The 17763-nt window shown below is 48.5% G+C and overlaps 1 protein-coding gene across 3 annotated transcripts in view; it reads right to left on the reverse strand.

Annotated features, from left to right (window-relative positions):
- Positions 1 to 17763, reverse strand: part of LOC103696967 (probable ubiquitin-like-specific protease 2B) — a 42106-nt gene that overhangs the window by 11938 nt on the left and 12405 nt on the right. For all 3 annotated transcript variants that reach the window (XM_039129549.1, XM_039129550.1, XM_039129548.1), the window contains exons 7-12: positions 17012 to 17117; positions 15688 to 15756; positions 12509 to 12640; positions 375 to 575; positions 234 to 289; positions 56 to 149 (exon numbers count right to left, since the gene is read on the reverse strand). In XM_039129549.1, coding sequence (XP_038985477.1) covers positions 56 to 149; positions 234 to 289; positions 375 to 575; positions 12509 to 12640; positions 15688 to 15756; positions 17012 to 17117 — 658 coding nt within the window. The remainder of the gene's footprint in view (positions 1 to 55; positions 150 to 233; positions 290 to 374; positions 576 to 12508; positions 12641 to 15687; positions 15757 to 17011; positions 17118 to 17763) is intronic.

A 17763-nucleotide genomic window follows, 5' to 3' on the forward strand; every position in this document is an offset into this window, starting at 1 on the left:
TTTTTCACACATGAAGGCTGCATAAGACATTAGAGAAGGTCAATAAGGTACAAACCTTTGAATAATATTCTTGAGACCAGTATGACTGCCCTTAATGGAATCCATATGCAATATACACGGTACTTTAGATGACTCCTTTACATCATCATCTGCAAAAAAAAAAAAAAAAAAAATCATGAGTACAAAATGATACTTGTAGAATGAAGAAAAAAGATTCACACAGAAACTCTTGCCTCTGAAACTTGCTACTTCTCCAGGATGACAAACAAGAAGCAAACTCCAGTGCAGACTGTAGTTTGAGGTCATAATTCAAATTAGAATTTTAAGATTAATTTCTTCAAAGATATATAAAAAAATGAGAATAGTATTCTTACTTGAAGTTAACTGGTATGAAAATGTAATCTTTTGCAAATATATCTACTTTCCTTGTCCATTTATGGACACGTAGGAAAGCAGCTCTACCTTCTGAAGCACTGCCCAGATCCTTGTCCAGATCCACTAGCTTACGGAAGAAAAAACTGTTGAAGAAATGGAATCTATGCTTCTCATTAGGTTCAAGCTTGTTCTTCAAATACCTGCAATCAAGTACACCACAAAGAACTCTATTTTAATACAGGTCCACACAAACAAGGACAAGTAACAAAAGAACGTCCATAATAAGCAGAAAGGATACAGTTTACTCCAAATTCAGAAAAACAATGGTATATGATAACAAAAATATATATATATATTTCATAACCTTCTTTCTTCTTTTTTGTACTTCATGGTAACTACAGAAGATATTTCTAGAACAAGAGATTAGAGCGATGTTAGCATTGTCATTTAGCAAATCTCTTTTTAAAACCGCACCATGGTATGGTATCTATGCAATATTGATGGTCAATCGAGACAACATGATCATATGACATAAAGAGAGAGGGCGGAGAGGGCGAAGGAGAGGAAGAGAGAGGAGGAGGGAGCGAAGGAGGGAGAGAGAGAGAGAGAGAGAGAGAGAGAGGGAGCGAGAAAGGGAGGCAAGTGACCGGTAATATGCTCTATCTAAATCATTGAAAACCATATTAATATCTTTTCTCTTTTCTGGTATTAAACTAAATTGATTCTCCAATATTTTTGAATCACATCTCAATCTGTGCTCAATTACCCTCTTCCAAAGTTTTATAGTATGGTTCACAAGTTTAATACCATGACAGTTAGAACAATTTTGAATATCACCTTTTACCTTTTTTAGAGTAGTGCACATAAAAATGCTTTAAAAGTTAAAAGAATATCCATATCATAGCAAGAAAAAGAATCCAAAGTACTAAAGAATTCTAAAAAGACATCAAATTTTACCTTGTAATTAACTTTAACAAGTGAACTATGTTCTACCGGTCAACAACTCATGATAAGGGAGCAAATAACCAACAATGCAGGATTGCGTACATGGTTGAGATAGATATTGTTACGGGGGAAATAAGCCGCCATGCCCCACGTGACCGGCACGCGCGCCCAGGAAGACTACGGCTGCCCTTTGATCCAGCAATCCGACCCCGAGTCGGCTGCCCTTTGATCCAGCGCTCCGACCCCGAGTCGGCTGCCCTTTGATCCAGCGCTCCGACCCCGAGTCGGACGTCCTCGGCTCCGCAGCCCGACCCCGAGTCGGCTGCCCTTTGATCCAGCAATCCGACCCCGAGTCGGATATCCTCGGCTCCGCAGCCCGACCCCGAGTCGGCTGCCCTTTGATCCAGCAATCCGACCCCGAGTCGGATATCCTCGGCTCCGCAGCCCGACCCCGAGTCGGCTGCCTCTTGATCCAGCGCTCCGACCCCGAGTCGGAGATCTCTTGATAACGACAGGCTATTCCCCAGAGGCACGCCGCGGCCTCCTGCTCCACTACTCCCTGCAACGGCTGTATCCGATGCTGCTCCACGATCTCCTGCATCAGCCGTACAAAGCGGAGCCCCACTATGCCCTGACGTGGCCGTACCCGGTGCTGCTCCACGACGCCCTGTAACGGCCATGTCAGTGGCCACACCATCGTGCCCCACGATAACGAACCCCCCTGAGAGACCCCCCAGCCAGGTATATATGCGGCTGGGGGGAGAAAGGGGGGGTGAGCAATATCTCCCAGAGCACTCTCTTACTTGCGATTATCACCTCTCCTCCTCCAATCTCCTCTGACTTGACCGTCGGAGGGCCATCACCACCCTGGTGGTGGTGCAAGGCTTGTTTGCAGGTTTCTTGGCGGAAGGTGGAGCGCAACCAACACCAACCAAGACAACTCAGACGGAACCCCGTTCACACCGCAGTGCCAATCGTTCTCGGTTTGGACCACCAGCAACAGTTGGCGCTAGAGGAAGGGACGAATCTTAGAACGATCGTAATGGCACGGCGAGGTGGTCGTGGAGCTTCCAATGCTTCCGGTCGCGGAGCCTCTCGCGCCTCCGGCCGAGAGGCTGCTGCGTCCCCAACGCACTCTCAGCAGCACTCCACCGCCCCTTCTCCCATTCAGACGGTCGAAGCTGCTCAGTTCGACCAGCTAGCCCAGCAGGTTCGCACCCTCGCGGAGGCAGTGCAGAATCTGCAGGGTGTGATCTCTCGGGTGCCGCAACGGGCTCAGGAGCCGCTGCCCCCCGAGCACTCGCCTCTTCCTCACAACCCGCGCTACTTCCTCTCCCATGGAGAGGAGCGCCGGCGCGAGGAGGATTCTCGAGTGCGGTCCATTCTGCCAGGACCTTCTCATCGGAGCTGTGCGGGGTACGAGAGGCGGACCCGGGCGCGTTCTCAGACACCCCAGTCCTCGAGGGGCCCGCACTCCAGTCGGTCCCCCTCGCGCCGCTCCTTGTCCCCCACCCACCGGTCGCGCTCCCTGGACCGGCGGGTGGACGATCTCCACAGACAACTCCAGGTCCTGAAGGGCCACTCCAAAGATCCCTTCGCTGACTTGGAGATCTCCTCCCAGCCGGCGCTTGCCTCGAGGATCCTGCGGACCCCGAACCCGCCGGGGTTCAAAATGCCGGCGATCGAACCCTACGACGGGGCGGCGGACCCGCGGGACCACGTGGAGAGTTTCAGGACTCTTATGCTCCTCCATGGAGCATCGGATCCGCTCCTCTGCAAGGCCTTCCCGGCGACCCTCCGTGGCCCGGCAAGGGCATGGTTCGCCGGCCTGGAGGCTAACTCCATCCAGTCCTTCGACCAGTTCACCCGCTTCTTCATCAGCCATTTCGCCGTCAGTAGCAGGCGGCGACTGGTCTCCGACTCCCTCTCTGATGTCCGGCAAAACGAGGGAGAAAGCCTGCGGGATTATCTCACCCGCTTCAACAAGGCTACACTGGAGGTCCGGAACCTGAGCCAGGAAGTGGCTCTCTCAGCCCTGAAGCGTGGCTTCCGGAAGGGCAGACTCACCTTCTCCCTGGACAAACGCCTGCCGCGGAGCTTCCCGGAGCTGTTATCTCGGGCAAACCAGTATGCAGACGCCGAGGAGGCAGCCTCCCACCGGAACAAGGAGGCCGCCGAGGCCCCTCTAAAGCCCGGGAAGAAAAGGCGAAAAGAGGCACCCCAGAGGAGGAGCCCGACGCCTCAACGCCGGCGCAGAAGCCCGTCACCAGCAAGGAACCACGGCGCCACACGCCCTCGTTCTCCACACCGACGCTTCAACCGGTACACCCCACTCCTGGCCCCCCGGGCCCAGATCCTCATGGAGGTCAAGGGGCGGGAGGACCTCCCGGTCCCGAGGCAGATGAAGAAGATCCCTGAGAGGAGGCCTTCTCGGGCGTACTGTGAGTACCACCGAGACCACGGCCACGATACCGAAGACTGCTTCCAGCTTCGGGACGAGATCGAGGCTCTCATTCGCCGAGGGCGTCTCGGTCGATATGTAAACGACCGACGTCCCCCGGCAGACCCGCGTCCAGCCGACCCGGCCCCTCAGGAGCCTCGGGAGCAGAATCGACCCGTTGCGGGAGTGATCCACACCATCACTGGGGGCTGCTCTCGGCCCGTGAGGAACGCAGGGGGCTCGGCGGAAGCATCAGGAGTGGCCGTCGCGAAGAGGCAGCGGGTCGGAAATGTAATCGCTTTTTGTGATGAAGATGTAAAGGGGGTTCAGACTCCCCACGATGACGCCATGGTGATCTCTCTCACTATGGCGAACTATGATGTAAGGCGTGTTCTTGTGGATAGTGGAAGCTCAGCTGATATTTTGTATTACGAGGCCTTCCAAAAGATGAGCTTGTCCCGACAATTGTTGCACAAAACATCCACCCCCCTCATAGGATTCACTGGAGACGCTATCTCGGCCGAAGGTGTCATTGAGCTGCCTGTGACTGCGGGCGTTGCACCCGCAGAAGCCACGGTGCGACTCGGGTTCTTGGTCGTCCGTGTCCCCTCGGCCTACAACGCTATCCTCGGACGACCCGGACTGAACGCCCTTCGCGCGGTGGTTTCTACCTACCATTTGCTCATGCGGTTCCCCACGGCGGCCGGGATTGGAGAGGTCCGAGGTGACCAACCAACCGCACGGCAGTGTTTCCTAGCAACTCTCAAAGGGAAGAAGCCCATGGAGGCCCTAAGCGTCGAGTCCCTTGACGCCAGAGACGAAGTGGCCTTGCGGCACGGGGAGCCGGCCGAGGGCGTAATCGAAGTTCCCCTCGAAGAAGGCCGCCCGGACCGCACGGTCCGGGTCGGTGCCAACCTCGACTTGGAAGCTCGGCTCCGGTTAGTGGAATTCCTCCGAGCCAATGCTGATGTGTTTGCCTGGTCGGCGGCCGATGTACCTGGGATCGACCCGGAGGTCATTTCTCACGCCCTCAACGTCGACCCGACCCACCGACCAGTAAAGCAAAAGAAGAGACACTGTGCCCCGGATCGGATCCGGGTGGTCGACCAGGAGGTAGACAAACTCTTGGAGGCAGGTTTCATAAGGGAAGTGAGCTACCCCGAGTGGCTGGCAAACGTCGTACTTGTCCGGAAGGCGAGCGGGAAGTGGAGGATGTGCGTCGACTACACCGACCTGAACAAGGCGTGCCCCAAGGATAGCTTTCCGCTTCCGCGAATAGACCAACTGGTCGACGCGACTTCCGGATATCAGCTGCTGTCTTTCATGGACGCCTTCTCCGGCTACAACCAAATAATGATGGCTCCACAGGACGAGGAGAAAACGGCCTTCATAACAGACAGGGGGCTGTACTGTTACAAGGTAATGCCCTTCGGTCTGAAGAACGCTGGCGCTACTTACCAGCGCCTCGTCAATAAAATCTTCAAGGAGCAGATCGGCCGGAACATGGAGGTGTACGTGGACGATATGCTGGTAAAGAGCCGCCATGCGGATCAGCACATTGCGGATCTGGAGGAGACCTTCGCCACCTTGCGGAAGTTTCGTATGAAGCTAAACCCAGCGAAGTGCGCCTTTGGTGCTTCGGCCGGGAGGTTCCTCGGCTTCATTGTCAACCAGCGGGGGATCGAGGCCAACCCGGACAAAATCAAGGCCATCCAAGATATGTCCCCTCCGACCAAAGTGAAGGAGGTTCAGGAGCTCGCTGGGAGGGTCGCCGCGCTCGGACGATTTGTGGCAAAATCGGCCGAACGCTGCCAACCGTTCTTCAAGGTGTTGAAGCGCCCGAAAGACTTCCTCTGGACGGCTGAATGTCAAGTGGCGTTCGACCAGCTCAAGGAGTACATGGCGTCTCCTCCCCTGCTGTCCAAGCCGCAAGAGGGGGAGATGCTCTACCTTTACCTGGCAGTCTCCCCAACCGCAGTCAGCGCAGTACTGGTTCGGGAAGAGGCAAAACTTCAGAAGCCCGTGTACTACACCAGCCGAGTCCTCCGGGATGCCGAGACGCGGTACACGAAGGCTGAAAAGATCGCCTTCGCGCTGCTGACTGCGACCAGGAGGCTTCGCCCCTATTTCCAGGCTCATTCTGTCACCCTTTTGACCGATCAACCACTGCGGCAGATCCTCAGCAATCCTGAGAATGCGGGACGGCTGGTGAAGTGGGCAGTAGAACTTGGTGAGTTCGACATCCGCTACCAGCCCCGGCCCGCCATCAAGGCCCAGGTGCTCGCGGACTTTCTCGCTGAGTGCACTGTGCAGGAGACGGAACCTAGGCCGCCGGAAACACCCAGCCTCGATCTCCCGATCTGGACGCTCCACATTGACGGGTCGTCGAACCCTGAAGGTGGAGGGGCTGGGCTGGTCCTTACCAATCCCGATGGAGTGATAGCCGAGTATGCCTTGAGGTTCGGATTTCCAGTGACCAACAATGAGGCGGAGTACGAGGCCCTAGTCACGGGACTCAAACTCGCCAAGGAGCTCGGCATCCGGCGTCTGAAGGTCTTCACCGACTCCCAGCTGGTGGTCGGGCAGGTTCGAGGGGAGTTCGAGGCACGAAGCCCGACCATGCAGAGCTACGTCCGGAAGGTGCAAGCACTCATTCCCGACCTCGGCAGTATTGACATTCAGCAGGTCCCAAGGAGCGAAAATGCTAGGGCCGACAGGTTGTCCCGCTTGGTGGGCGCTGAGGCACACAACTTGTCAAGGGCGATATACCTGGAGACCCTAGATGCCCCGAGCATCGGCGAGGCTGAAGCGGTAATGGCAATTGATCCGGAACCATCTTGGATGGACCCGCTTGTAGCTTACCTCGCCGAAGGGATCCTCCCCGAAGATGAAGATCAAGCTCGGCGACTTGTTATGAAGTCCGCCCACTACGTACTCTACGAAGGGAGGCTGTATCGGACCTCGTTCACCGCCCCCCTCTTAAGGTGCCTCCGCCCTTCGGAAGCGGCTTACGCCCTCAGCGAAGTCCACGAAGGCATCTGCGGATCGCACCTGGGGGCTAGGTCCCTGGCACATAAGATCATGAGGCAAGGCTACTATTGGCCGACCTTATTGGAAGACTCAAAGGATCACGTACGGAAATGCGACGCCTGCCAGCGCCACGCCAACATCCAGAGAGTCCCCTCTGTTCCCTTGGCGCCAATCACCGCCCCCTGGCCCTTTGCACAGTGGGGAATGGATATCCTCGGACCATTCCCCATCGCTTCGGCCCAGCGGAAATTTTTGATTGTCGCCATCGACTACTTCACCAAGTGGGTGGAGGCAGAGCCACTGGCCACCATCACGGAGGCGCAAGTCCGGAAGTTCGTAAAGAAGAACATCATTGTCCGATTTGGGGTACATCGGGTCCTCATCTCGGATAACGGTCGACAGTTTGATAACAAGCATTTCCGAGACTTCTGCGAGGAGTTCGGGATCGAACATCGGTTCACGTCCGTGTCGCATCCCCAAACCAACGGCGAGGCCGAGGTCACAAATCGGACAATCCTCCAAGGTATCAAAGCGCGGATCGGACGGACGGGGCAAGCTTGGGTCGAGGAACTCGAGAATGTCCTTTGGGCGTATCGGACCACGCATCGGACTCCTACCGGGGAGACGCCTTTCAGCCTAACCTATGGCACGGAAGCCGTTGTCCCCGTAGAGCTCGGACTTCCCTCACCTCGGGTAGCCGCACACCGACCCGAGGCCAACTCGGAGCAACTCCGAGGGAACCTGGATCTCTTGGAAGAAGCAAGGGAAATGGCGCAGGTTCGGATGGCAATGTATCAGCGGAGGGTGGCCCGATATTACAACTCCAAAGTCCGACCGAAGCTTTTCAGAATTGGAGATCTGGTGCTGAGGCGAGCCAAGGCATCTCAACCTACGGAAGGTGGGAAGCTAGCGCCGAATTGGGAAGGCCCGTATAAAGTTCGTTGGGTAAACCGACCTGGCTCCTACCAGTTGGAAGCCCTAGATGGCCGAGAAATTCCAAGGGGCTGGAATTCCGCTAACCTGCGGATGTATTACCAGTAGAACAACAAGGCCAGAAAGACAATTTGAAAAGGTGCAACACTTTTCATTTCAATAATTTCTGGTTACAATGGCGTGCTCGTGTGATTACAAGGAATTCCCAGAGAGGAATTAGGGAGTCGGGCGGAGAACAACAGAGCCAATAAATGGTGAAAAGCGGCCAGAAGAACACTCACCGACATGAGACAGACACAGCTGGCAGCCCCAACGTCAGAGACCTCCAACTCCCGGACCCGCCGACGGTCCTTCTCCAGCAGCACTGTTTCGATGAGATTTCGGGCGCCATCGGTAGTGAAGGCAGACCCCGATTTCTCCCCAGAGCCGGACGGTGGTTCTGCAGCCTTACCCCTATCCATCGCCTGGGGAAGAGTCCGGCCGATCGCGCTCGGGGCGGGGGTCACCCCAGGAATTGATAGGGTCCCGCTCGGTCGGGGCCTCGGCGCGTCCCTCCTCGAGTCATCAGGAGCCGACCGAGTCGAAGGCCGGGTCGGGGACCGATCACGTCCGACCCGTCCGTCTCGGGCAGGCTCGGATGATACCTCCGGAGTAGCGGCAATCTTACCACCGGAGGGCTGATACAGCGTCAGCTGCCGGTCCGTGCCCACGACGTCTCCCTGATCGGTGGGCCCGGACTCGTCGGTCGGCGTCGGAGGCACCTCCTTACGGGACTTCTTCGCCGGTGGGGCCCCGCTCGGAAGAGCTCGTTTCCTCCTCTGGGCTGCTTCCAGCAGGGACGCCCTACCAACAGCCTTTGTCTTCACCGACCGCATGACGTCGTCGATCTCTGCAAAAAGGACGGGATAGTCGGAGACGGAGAAACCAAAGGAAAGAACGGGACGAAAGAAGGGAAAAAGTCAAGAAAGAATCGGTGGCGGACTCACGGTCGGTGGGGACCGAGCTCAGACCGACATTCACCAAAGTATCCTCGGAAATAAGGCGGGCCACCGGGGGGAGCTGGCCCTCGGCAACCAACCCCTTCAAGGCGGCGAAGCCATCGGACTCCTCCCTTGACAGTCTCGATAGGCCGATCGGAGACTTCATCGGGGTCTCCCAGGTCGCCCTGATTTCCCAAGAGGGATCTGCATCAACAAAAAAGAAGCGCTCCTTCCATTTGTGAATGGAGGTAGGAGCCTCCTTGACAAGGCCGCATCCTCGCCGCGCTGCGAAGCACCACCACCCTTTGTCCTGGGGGTGGCCGCTCAGGCTGTAGAACTCCCAAAAAACATTCAGGGTGGCGGGGATCTCGTGCATACGGCAGAGAACCTGGAAGACCGTCAGGGCCCGCCACGAGTTCGGCACCAGTTGCGTCGGTGCCACTCTTAAACCCCGTAGCACCTGCATGACCAAGTCCGAAGGGGGAAAGCGGAACCCGGCCTGGAGAATGCCCTCATTGATGGCGATCTTCCCTGGAGGAGGATGGGACATCCTCTCCTCAGGCCCCGGGAGCGTGGCGTTGCAGGCCTCGGGAAGGTGGTACCGAGCCACGAGTCTGTCTAAGTCTGTGGCGACCAGCTCCGACTTAATTTGGTCTGCTCTCACTTCGCCCATTCCTAATGGCCAATAAACCTACGGTCAGGACGGGGACAGGAAGGGGGGAAAGACCGGAGCGACTGGAGTACACTAGTATAAGAGGGGAAAGTATGGAGAGCCCTAAGTAGAAGAATGGGGAAAACTCACCGGAAAAGAGGTAAGAACGGCTCCGAGAGCGCCAAAGGAGAAACAAGTGAACAGTCCGACGGCAGCAACAGCTGCGCAAAGGGGAAACTTGAAAATATCTGTAAAGAAGAAGACGGACGGGGAAAGGCCCCCGATTAAATAGGCGGAAAGGCAAGTGACGCCTCGATGACGCCAGAGGACGCCTGGCTGCCGAAGGGTCGCTCACGCCCCAAAGGCGAATCGACACCATTAAGGAAGGATGTCCGCCGAAATCCTCAGACTGCCAGGTCAGCAATAACCGCCATACGCCATAAAAAGGGCGGGGAGCTCGAAGCGCGCGCGCCTCTCCGAGGAACGGCGGCAATCCCGAAACATCACTCCCTTCACCTGTTCCCCTTCTGGTTCCAGGCTCGGAAGTGGGGGGCTACTGTTACGGGGAAAATAAGCCGCCATGCCCCACGTGACCGGCACGCGCGCCCAAGAAGACTACGGCTGCCCTTTGATCCAGCAATCCGACCCCGAGTCGGACATCCTCGGCTCCGCAGCCCGACCCCGAGTCGGCTGCCCTTTGATCCAGCGCTCCGACCCCGAGTCGGACGTCCTCGGCTCCGCAGCCCGACCCCGAGTCGGCTGCCCTTTGATCCAGCAATCCGACCCCGAGTCGGATATCCTCGGCTCCGCAGCCCGACCCCGAGTCGGCTGCCCTTTGATCCAGCAATCCGACCCCGAGTCGGATATCCTCGGCTCCGCAGCCCGACCCCGAGTCGGCTGCCCCTTGATCCAGCGCTCCGACCCCGAGTCGGAGATCTCTTGATAACGACAGGCTATTCCCCAGAGGCACGCCGCGGCCTCCTGCTCCACTACTCCCTGCAACGGCTGTATCCGATGCTGCTCCACGATCTCCTGCATCAGCCGTACAAAGCGGAGCCCCACTATGCCCTGACGTGGCCGTACCCGGTGCTGCTCCACGACGCCCTGTAACGGCCATGTCAGTGGCCACACCATCGTGCCCCACGATAACGAACCCCCCTGAGAGACCCCCCAGCCAGGTATATATGCGGCTGGGGGGAGAAAGGGGGGGGTGAGCAATATCTCCCAGAGCACTCTCTTACTTGCGATTATCACCTCTCCTCCTCCTCCAATCTCCTCTGACTTGACCGTCGGAGGGCCATCACCACCCTGGTGGTGGTGCAAGGCTTGTTTGCAGGTTTCTTGGCGGAAGGTGGAGCGCAACCAACACCAACCAAGACAACTCAGACGGAACCCCGTTCACACCGCAGTGCCAATCGTTCTCGGTTTGGACCACCAGCAACAGATATATTTTGCAAGTTTTGTGCCTTGTAATGAATACACTAAGTTGGATTCAAGATTACAACAATGCAGGATTGTGTACGCGGTTGAATGGAAAAATGAAGGAGCTGATATACTAATATATGGATGCCAATTACGAAAACTTCGTATAAGCTTACTTTGGGAGGAACTTAATGTATGAGAAAAAGGTAAAAATGATCCATAAATATAACCTTTGAAAAATTGGTTCAAGACTCGTTAACTATATAGCAAGGTCCACTGTATAGATTGTACCGACATACCGGTGGGCACTGGAACCGGTACGGTACCAATTGGAACTAGTACTGAACCAGCCAACAGCGAAGTCCACGGACTCGAGAAAGAAAAAAAAACGTGCGTCCGTGCGCGGACACGTTAAATGCCACAGTGGCATTAAGTGGCTCATGCGGGCTGTCCCGTGTGAGCGTGTTGTCCACACGGGGAACCTTCATTAGCCAAAGTACACAAGAGAAGTTTCTGTGCAGTGTCGGTGCTTGGTAAGCACTAGTATGTAGGACATGCATAGGAACGGATGCACTAGCAAGGAGTCTCATGCTTAGCTGTGAAGCATGCTGGTCAGGCACTGCACGGCGTATTCAGGTCCTTGCAGATTGGCACTTTAATCCATGTGCGAAAGGAGATCCTTGACATTGAACTAGGCATTCTGGTTCATCATGGTGTCATATATCAATAACACAAATAAAAACAAGTATATGAAAATAATCTTCATCATGATCTACTAATTCATGCCTCTCTCTACATGGACGATTGAAATGGTCAAGGATTTCGAAAGTGAATTACAGAAAGGCAGCATTATCATGACCATAAATAAGAAATTATGCCAAAGGGTTTTCTCCCTTTCAACCGGCTGACTTTTCTTGTATCTGGTGGCAATGCTAACATTAAACCTCATGATTCAGACTCAGTTAACAAAAAGCTTCAATTTAGCAAAGACTACTGGGAAATTTATTATAAAACAAACTTCCCAATGTAAATTTGGAATTTCATGACATGATTTATGAACTTGGAATACCTATCATTAAAATGTAAGTATGACTATGGAACTTCTGAAATACACATTTATATGATATCATGAAAAGACTACTTGCCCATGTAAACAATCTCAAGGTCAAGAACATGCATCCAACTGTGGTTAGTCCTGTTCCGCTTGTATGTCCTCGTTGAGAATTACCTATATTTTAAGAATAACCAATCTTATGAGGTGGAGGTCAGCTGGTTCAACTGGGGAGAGGCTATACCTTAATGGCACTATTTACTTAAATAAGCAACAATGGCTTCTATACCAATCATGCTCTTATTACTCTCATGGTTACATCAATGTGGAATGCTGAAAGAAACCTTGCAGATTAGAAGTTCCAACCTGCCATCTGACTTTGTCCAGACGACGTTTTTGAGGGGCAAAGATAATGCAAACATGGAGCCCTATAAAGATTCCTACATACTTGTTAGGAAGCTTTTTACCTACTAACCATCAAAAAATACTTGGGTGCATGTGTGAGTGTATACAATAATCCAAGCATCAGAAAAATCGAAGTCATCCAAAGAACCTAGATCAAATTAATAACATGATAACTGATCAAGCTTCAATTGGTCATACAATGAAGAACGATCCTTACAATACTAACATTCAAAAATTTGTAACTAAAAGTACCAGAAGCATTTAATTACACTTACTTGATATAAAAGTCAATAATGGTGTCATTGATGAAAGTTTCTGGTTGTAACAAGTCAATATCTCTTTTACTTATAGAGACAGCATCAGGATCTCCTTTAGGGTAGATGACATCTTCAAAGGGCTCCACAACTCTGAGAAGTCCACATATCTTTTCTTTTTGAGCAAACAAGTCCACAATTTTTTGTAGTATTAAAGAAACAAATTAAATGAATAAAAAAATATAAAGTAGTAATGAACTGTCAAGGTCAAACTAAAATCAAAAATATAAACTACAAAAGGTTAACAAATTTCTAAGCTTTAGATAAAACTATGTTGTGACTAATGGTATCATCATGTACAAATATCAAAATAGCCAAGTTCCCCCCATTCAATTGATAAGTCAAAATCAATCCAAATCATGAAGTAGCATTTACTTTAGCAAAAGAAATTCACAAGATGCATGAGTTGAACCTAGCTAACTATATAGCGAGGTTATAAGTTCAGGCGCAACAAATCCGCTTTGGCCGAAAGTTAGTGGTTGTGGCTAAGACCGTAGTGAAACTAACCCCTAGTATTGGGTTTTGCCAATTTCATCCAGATCTAATTGCCTTTTGTCCAGTTTCGGTGGTTTCAGTCAGTTTCAGCTGAAACTGATCGAATCTAATTATAAGTGCTCTTTATTTCTTTTATTTAGTATTTACTATTGCATTGGGTTCATTTGTATTTGCATACAGGGTATATTCATCATAAATGAACATCAAATAACTGAATGTGAGAAAATTAAGACTACTAACAATGTGCCCAAAGGAAAAGTAACATTGAGGATATCAGCACTGACTTTTGACAGTGAAAAATTGACACCAAATCGAACAGTCCACCAAAATTTGTTATTTCTGCAACTGACCCCTGCTATGCTTCCACTCAAGCCAAAAACAAAACCATCTAGGATTCAAGAGCCTCAACATTAAAAAAAAAAATTGATGTCTTAGGGCTAAATTAAATCCATGACTAAAATTAGAGCTTTAAATGTAAATTAGAACTTCACCAATGGAGAGAGAATTACCAGACAACTCTACATCAGATCCGAATTTATGCAATGACCTCTCACTTTCCAATAATGTCATAGAGAAATCCTTTTCTCTTTTTTATTGCATATAAACCCTTACCTTATACTAAAAAAAACACTCTCCCAAATTAATGATGCTACAATTTTATCGCCACAATTGTGGACAACTCCTTCCTCAGTTGCATTAGGATCAGAAGATCAATCAAGGATTAACGATTCGGTCTATCCCAACAATATCGTAGTTGATCAAAGATAGACAAGGTCGTGGGACCATCTGTGACCCTGAATCTCTCTAAAGCACGTTATCCTAGCCACATAAAACTCGGACAAAGTAGGATGGTAGTGTTCTGACACTTGGGATGGCTTGGCATCATGAGACATCATTTTCTCAATTTATTTTTTTTCTCTTCATTCTTGTTGCTAAAGCTTGTTTCCGTCCATCTCATTCAATGCCTTTTTTCCAAAACCAAACCAAGATGGGCCCTACTACCATAAATCCTTGCGATTGTCATCTCATCCATGACATGTTTAAAACCTTTTGATCTACGTGAACTACTAAATGTACTCACACCCTCGGAGAGACGGGTGGAAATAGGCCCGAGCTGACAAGGCCTTTCAGGCCAGGCCAGTTTCCAATGAGTTTCGGGCCCAACTTGAGGAGGTTTTGGTCGGACTTTGGCTAAATTCCAAGCCAAAATAGGTTTCGAGTTAGGTTCATATTAATCTTTGGCTGAACAGCTAAGCTTGGCCTAAAGCCCATTCCCGAACACTGAGTTCGAAGCCCAAACCCAAAAGCCATTTTGATTAATCATCAACCTAAATAATCCTAACCACCTCCTCTCAAAACATCATTGCCCTTACCTATGCCCCTCTCAATCCCCAAAGGCACTAGCTCTCTGCCAGGCCCTTGTAGCCTCCTCCCCTATGCCCTTGTGGCACCTCCTCCCTGAGGTCCTCTCAAAGGTTGGTTCCTCCCCCGAGCCTCTCTCCTCCCTTCCCCCTCTCTCCCCTCATAAAAACTTGAACGGGGGCCGACCCAATCAAGAGGTTCAAGTCATCAGGTCAATGACCTGACCTTCGAGTCAACTGACTGGATTGAGTTATGAAAAACAAAATATGCAATAAACCTTGAAATATCTAATATATATTATTAGAAAAATACGTATAGTTCGGGATATTTTTTTAATAGTATCCTTTAAACCACATGGATCTCTATTTTATAGTACTCTTCAGTGTAGCTACAAGAAATAATCATAAGTCATCCCTTATTATCAAGAAAATGTTCATATATGATGTAGAAAATATTTAGAACTTGCTAATATTTTTAGAGAAGTTTTAAAAAATCAAAATAAATAAAATGAAATATTGTTTTGGTTTTGTATCAATGGTAAAAGAATTAAGTTTTTATGTAAAGAATTTTAGAAGTTTTTTAAGTTATTTTAGATAGTAAGGTTTTGAAAATATCCAAATGAACCAAATGAAGTGTGCTAACTTTTTTGATTTTATATCAAAGAGCAAAAAACCAATCCTTTTATTTTAAGGATTGATTATGAAATATGGTAATGTGTATGAAAGAACTCTGACATATACTTCTAAAGTATCACAGCAAAAAACATCTGAATTCTCTTATAATGGTTAAGTGATTTGTGTAGTTTTGAACAGGCAGAGGTTTGAATCTAGGGATTACTATGTTTTTTTTATATAATTATCTAGACCTGGTTAACCTGGTCTGGATAGCGCAAATCATCAAGTTTTCTCTTTCACTACTCACTAGATACCATGTTCCAAGTGTTAAATGACAACCATGTACCTCAACATAAAAGTTTCTTTTTTTCCTACATACTGTGCATTAACAAAATGATACAGAACTAGGAATGCATGTTAGAAATAGGTCTCATGTATGCACAAATGAGAGCATGTATGCATGTCTCCCAACACACACACAATTAAACCAATCTATGTATATAGACAAGCTTACACATAGCTGTGCAAGCTCTTATTTGCTTCCACAGACACACAGTATGTGTGTATGAGTGTGTTTAAATAAAATTTATATATGAGCAGTGGATATCAAAAATTCCTAACCAAACAGCACCAAAAGGAAATAGGCAAGCTGATACGAATCACACTCACTCGATAAAGTATTGTCTTGAAAACAACATATCAGAAACCAAGGCGTCATCTCCCCCCACCAGATCATCACTGAAAACACAGAATCATGAGTTGCAAAAAAATAATTAGATAAAAACATGCTGAGTTTGATAATCTTTTAAGGGGAAAAATAATTATATATGTGATAGCTAACAGATCTTCATCTGCAGGATAGAGCACTATCTGAAAAACACAGCATAAAATTATTGTGTACTATCAGTATGTGTAGTAAAATTATTGTTGATGCTACACAGAAACTCAAGAATGCATCAAAACATGTGAGGCACCAATAAACTTTATACATACAAATATGCATGCATGCATACATACATACGTATATAAATACATACATATACACATACATGCGTATGTTCATACATATGTACATATATGCATACACGCACACACATATATATAAATATAATATATGATTTCCTTAAAAAAATATATATATTGAAGTGCATCATTGCATTTATTACATTCACAGCTGAAACGTGTTGCACGGACACTAGCCATATTCAGCACAAACACAGTCGATTATTTCATTTTTTATTGCCCATTTTTGAAACATCTTTTCATTCATTTTAATATATATATATATATATATATATGGGTAATTACTGTCAGTTCTGGGTCATTTTTACAAATTCAAGTTAAAGGAAGGGATTTTGACTCACATAGTAGCAGCAATCATCTAACCAAATTACTCATTCCAGTAATTTTTCAGATAGTCCAAAACATGTCAAATGCATTAGGTATTTGTGACTACGAAAAATACCTGAAATGCTACGACTGACTCTTGAGTGAGAAATTCAGTCTGATTTTTTACATGAATTTCTGGGAATTTTCGTTGCATTTTATTTATATTATTTTTTCTTATACTTTCGGGCTTTCCTTTCTGCTAAAAATATTTTCAGACTCTCCATCAGAATCACCGAAACAGTACATCCCACATTTCCAAACAAAACCAGATATTCTAAATTCTGTAATATAAGATTTCTTATGTTACTCTGAAATTATTTTCTTAATTTTTCGTTATATTGTTGTGACCTTCAGACCAAAACTACAGACACAGATCAAAAATGCTGAAATCAGAACCCAGTAGGCCTGACAAAAAACAAAACTGTAACTGAGTTTCCAGAGCTTGGGTTTGAGGAAGAGATAAACTACATTATGTAGTTTATGGCAACAAATCCCACTGCTACAAAGAACCAGAACATAAATTTACTGACATAAAGGAGTTGGCTTAAATTTCCAAAAGCACGAACCCTTTTGTTTTCTAATAATTTTGAATCTAAAGTCTTACTTAGGAAGAACATTCCATATATCTCCATATCTCTCTGCCAGATTCTTGATTTTCTGCTCCTTCTCAAACCAACGCATATCAGCGACAGCAAATATTATTTTCACATCTACAAATAATTTCAATTTGAAAAGATCATGTTAGTCAACTCATCAAAAAGAGCAAAACAGGAGAGAGGGACAGAGAGAGAGAGAGAGAGAGGTTAGCATTAGTGAAAAAACAATGCGATAACCAGTAAATGGGAAAACAGCAATAAATGGAGTAGATATGATTGACAGGCTTCAGATAGATTTACAGGCACTAATAATATAATGACCTACCTGACTAACTACATTTGAAATCCATGCTTGCAGGATATGCACGTGCATAAATGCAGAAACATACATGAAGCATGGAGACAGCTCTTTCACTTATTCTATTTTCTTTGAACTACAATCTGAAGAGCAACATAGAATAGGTACCTAAAGATATCAATTCAAAAAATTAAACTTTGTGCAGCTTGAAAAGTACGCCTTAGCTCACACACAACCTGCTAGACCTATTTTTGGCACTCAGAGACATGGTCCAAAGCATTGAAAACAACGAAGACGACAGTATAGAGCTACAGTCAGACATATTTTACTCAAATAAATGCAGTATATAACTGCAATTCATACATAGTTTGTGAACATAAAACTAGCTGACCTTGCAGAATATTCAGGATTTATTGCCATTTTCAGAAGTAGCTGGCAAGGAAAGTGAATCATTTTTGACAG

This window comes from Phoenix dactylifera, chromosome 8 (assembly GCF_009389715.1).
Source record: "Phoenix dactylifera cultivar Barhee BC4 chromosome 8, palm_55x_up_171113_PBpolish2nd_filt_p, whole genome shotgun sequence".
Classification (NCBI taxonomy): Eukaryota; Viridiplantae; Streptophyta; class Magnoliopsida; order Arecales; family Arecaceae; genus Phoenix; species Phoenix dactylifera.